The 4,472-nt window shown below is 41.5% G+C and overlaps 1 protein-coding gene across 1 annotated transcript; it reads left to right on the top strand.

Annotated features, from left to right (window-relative positions):
• Positions 1–963: 963 nt before the first annotated feature.
• On the top strand, positions 964–4,226 carry tmem179bb (transmembrane protein 179Bb). Its single transcript, XM_041895275.2, has 5 exons — positions 964–1,123; positions 2,805–2,995; positions 3,144–3,281; positions 3,420–3,498; positions 3,680–4,226. Exons 1-5 carry the CDS (start codon positions 1,028–1,030, stop codon positions 3,812–3,814), a joined length of 639 nt encoding a protein of 212 aa, XP_041751209.2. The 5' UTR covers positions 964–1,027; the 3' UTR covers positions 3,815–4,226.
• The last annotated feature ends 246 nt before the right edge of the window (positions 4,227–4,472 follow it).

The raw sequence follows: 4,472 nt of genomic DNA, 5'->3' as shown, positions 1-4,472 counted from the left end.
TAACATTCAGTATCACAAATATGCAAAAGTAGAGAAAATTAGAAAGGGGGCAAATACTTTTTCATAGCACTGTAGGTCTAGGGTTTCAAGCTTTGGTCAACGTCTCAACCTAAAATTACACACATTTCCACGTTGAAATTACGTGGAGTGCCCAGTGGGAAGTCTTTCAAGTATCAAAGCCCATAAACTCACCCATCCGTTCAACCCCCACTGTTGCTAATCTAAGCAGGGGCTTTGATTTGATCTCCTGTTATTTGTTCGTTTCATTCTTTTGCTGCACAGCGGATATGAAATGTCTGAGACATCCACCTCCCGGTCGCTCAGGTTTAGGCTACATTGTGGAAAACAGAACATTAGTATGAAGTTAAGGTGTCTATATATTTTTTAAATTTTACTTGGAAGAAACATTTTTGGGATTAAAATTAGTAGCTTAAAACAGTAGTTAAACAGTAGCTTCATTTAGCAAATCAGCAAAGAAAAATGTTCTGCTGAAAGATGTTCTGTCATCACTCGGGAACACTTACTAATTAATCACAAACCGCCAGAGACAGACAACAGCTACTGCTGATAATGCACACACACACACACACACACACACACACACAGTTTCCAGTCTCTCAGAGGAGAACAATACAAGAGGCAAAAATTGGCTTTGCATTTCTGTGCATGGAATTCTAAACTGGATTATGGTTATAGGGAATCCTGGTGGAGTCGTCGGGAGTCGGGACTCACATCTAATAAGACAACAACATTGTTAGATAGTCATAAAGCATTCCATCCCAATCTTACAATCAACCAATTCTAATAAATGCATTGCATTCCTTGGCCATTTTCAATTGGGGTTTACAATTAACAAAACGCGTGAAAGGGTACATTGTTGCAAAAAAAAAAGTCGGAGCTCGCAGTTACGAGTGTCTCCATTGTAAACCTTTACGCACAAGTAAACACGCTTGGAACCGAGTGCGTTGTCCGGGTGCTAGAGTGTCCTCGATGGCTATCATAGGATGGCTTTGCAGAGGTGTTCGTGATGGCGTTGCCGTGGCTGCTCGTTTTGGAGCTCGTACTTTACGCAGGCTGTTTCATCTGTGGAATAATGTCCGCTGCCTCGCTGACAATCACCCAGGTACGAATGCATTCATGTTTGAAATGTCGGAACTTTCAACTGCATATGATACATTCTAAACTTGAGCACTCTTTTTATCCCTGTATAACAAAAAAATTATCAATAGACATTTATTGACAACATTTCCACACAGCCTAGGCTACTGTCTACTGTCGCTCTCCTCAAACCGACACTAGGCTATTGGTAAACTGCTAGGTGTCTAGCATACTGTACATTGGATAGGTTTTTATCGTCCTCTCAACAATGGGTCAAACTTTTGGGTGCTACATCCATTATGGAAGATTTTATCAGATTTTAAAGAAACTTTCTCCCATATTATGTTGTCTTTATCTGCTTTAATCTCAGAATTTGTAACACAACCCAAAACATGGGGGCTAGCCTAGGAGCAAATAATGAGAAAATAAATTAAATCAGCAGAGATAATCATGTGAAGTCAGGGAATATCATTTATGACTCTCCACTAGGCCTACAGGCGTATACAATGTCTTAGTGGACTTCACCTAAATGCAAAATTGTTGCAATACAGTGACTTTGCAATAGATTAGGTTACCATTCCACATAAAAATACTGTACTAACTATAGAAATGTAGTATACTGTAGAATACTATACTGCACTCTGTAGTATCCCTCGATTGTGTGTTGTACTTACTACAGAATTTTGTAGTATACTGTAGAATACTATACTGCACTCTGTAGTATCCCTCGATCGTGTAGTGCTAACTACATAATTTTGTAGTATACTGTAGAATACTATACTACACACTGTAGTTTCCTTCGATCGTGTAGTTCTTATTATTGAATTTTGTGCCACTCATGACTGAAAAACCTACATGCCAAGTATATACCATATATTGTGTTCCCTACAGGTTATGGAAAAGAGCAGAAGTCCTGAACATAACCGTGCAGAACACTGTCCTACCTAAATACAGGTTATGGACATTTGCTATTTTAGTGTTGTTCAGTAAGATTCCTCAAGGAGAAAGCCCCCCTCCCAAAAAAAAAGAGAATAAAAAAGAGAATAAAACAAAAACACTGCAGTGCGTATTATAGTTAAGTGATAATGCACGAGAAGCCGGTGTTTGGAGGATATATTGGCACGGGTGTTGTTAGGCCCGAGACGATATATATGATATATATATTACTATATATAAATATAGTAATACTACAGTATACTACAGTATTTTTCATGTGGGATTTTGATACAGATGGCAATGACTGTTTGAAATGAAATGTGTTGAGAGACAGGAAAATGAAACATGAGTTCTACATTCAGAGTCCTCCCTGCTGTTTCACATGGCCCAGTGGCACCATATAATCATCATCTAATGTCCTAAAAGAATATAGCTATACATTTGTGCACATGAATGGATGAATGGAATTTCTCAAGCATTCCATTTCAAGTTGAATTAAGCTCGCCTGTGCATCCCTATCCAGGCCAGGAAACACAGTGAAGTCTGTGTGTGACAGACAGGCTCTGTGCAGCTGCCTATTAAGGGATGTTTAATTTGAGAGCGTGTGTATCTCGCCACAGCTGACCAAGCTCTCTTGCTGTTAATGTCCAGTGAAGATACTTTCCATTGTTATAGGTTGTGTAAAGTGCATTACATCCTTTCAATTGCATACAGTAGGATACATTGTATAGTTATACTGAATGCATCTGTATTATGTGTGTGTCATGCAGGGCCACTTTACAGGCCAGTGCATTCTTTATGGGACTGTTGAGTACAACACATCTGGCCTGGTCCTGGAGAGCCCCAGCCATCCCTCCCTCTGCTACTTTGTGTCAGCCATCTCTGTATCTGTTGCCGTCTACTGCCTCTCCCTCACCCTCTACTGGATCTACACCAGTTGTGTGGAAGAGGAGGTCAAGAGGTGAGAGACAGACTCTATTGCCCAGCAATTATGTTAATAATCTCGATTTCCATGCCCAGTAGTGTGGCATCAAAGCAGAAATGATTTGATTTGTTTGTTGTTGACTTTCTTTACTTGTATTTCTTTACTTCCTGTCCTGCACCCCCAGGGAAAGACTATGGCTGAATGTGACTCTGGGGGTGTGTATGAAGATATTGTTTTTCCTGGCGGTGTCAGGATGTACCCTGAGGATCGGCAGGGACCGCCTCTGTCTGTCTGCCCTCCACAATGTGCCCTCCATAACCAGGTGAGAGGGTTGCGTTTTTTGTTCTGTCTTCTCCCATATCACCTCTTTGCTCAGTACCCTCCTTTTTCTCATACTGTATGTGAAATGTGAAATATTGTATGCTGTTCTTGTTCATTTGGAGGACTTCTTTCATTTCAGTTGTGAAGAAGCCGAGAATAAAACCTGGGTCAGTCCCTACGATGGAAATCAGTTCTACACAGGCTTGTATGATGCAGAGGTCTGTCCTGACACTGTGCATATCATAATATTAACTAACACATCAAAACGTTATTGCCTTATCATACCACAAGCTGCTTCAAAACCACAGATACTTTTTTAAAGTCCATGTGTTGTCATTGTTATTTATTTATTTAAATATTTTATTCTTCATCTCTGTTTTCTTCTTTTGTCATTCCCAGAAGTCTGTGTGGGTGAACTTCTTCTTCTGGGTGCTGATCGTGGTGGTGGTGTTTGTCCAGAAACGCCAGGGGTTAGGCTCAGGGTCAGAATGGAGCGTGTCTGAAACAGAGCCCTTCTTCCACCGTCCTGTCTGACCCCATCGACCACACATAGCCAGATGGGTGCCATAATGGTTGTTTTCCTCTGCTCAGACGTTGCTGACGCATGCCAGATCTTACAACGCCTACATAGGTATTTTACGTATCAGCTAATCATATCATATGTTATAGCAATCTGGTGCCCAACGGCAAAGTCTATGATGTGGCACACAACCATTAGTTGATGCATGCAACGTCTGAGCAGGGCAACACGACCAATGTGTCCCTGCATGCAACAACCTAGTTTTGGCCCAAGCTCAAGACAGGGATAACAGTGGGTTATAAAACAGGATGTACTCAATTATTGGTAATGTAATTAGATTCCACTGCAGTATGTAATAGCCAACCATACACGTTTGTGAGAGTGTGATTTGAAGGAGTCAGGCGCAGGAGGGTAAATCAAAGAATAAAGAGTTTATTCCGTAGTACACGGTTACGTCAACAACAAATACAGGCACACGGGGAAAATATAGTTATATATATATATATAATATAGGGCCCACCTGGCCTGGCGAGGATTCAGCCTCCTCGCTGCCCGGATGTACTCCTGGTTACGGTGGTCTGTCCAGACGAGGAAAGGGTGTTTCGCCCCTTCGCGCCAATGCCTCCACACGGTCAGGGCTCGGACAACAGCCAACAGCTCCGATCACCAACG

This window comes from Coregonus clupeaformis, chromosome 13, assembly GCF_020615455.1.
Source record: "Coregonus clupeaformis isolate EN_2021a chromosome 13, ASM2061545v1, whole genome shotgun sequence".
Classification (NCBI taxonomy): Eukaryota; Metazoa; Chordata; class Actinopteri; order Salmoniformes; family Salmonidae; genus Coregonus; species Coregonus clupeaformis.
The sequence above is the reverse complement of the archived record's forward strand: the minus strand, read 5'-3'. Positions and strand labels throughout refer to the sequence as shown.

What these genes read in the sequence shown, in the direction of transcription:
- tmem179bb (XM_041895275.2), top strand. Translation starts at nt 1,028, where the DNA reads ATGGCGTTGCCGTGGCTGCTCGTTTTGGAGCTCGTACTTTACGCAGGC. An exon ending in GTGGAAGAGGAGGTCAAGAG is followed by an intron (nt 2,996 to 3,143) that starts GTGAGAGACAGA and finishes CTGCACCCCCAG; the next exon opens with GGAAAGACTATGGCTGAATG. An exon ending in CAGGCTTGTATGATGCAGAG is followed by an intron (nt 3,499 to 3,679) that starts GTCTGTCCTGAC and finishes TGTCATTCCCAG; the next exon opens with AAGTCTGTGTGGGTGAACTT.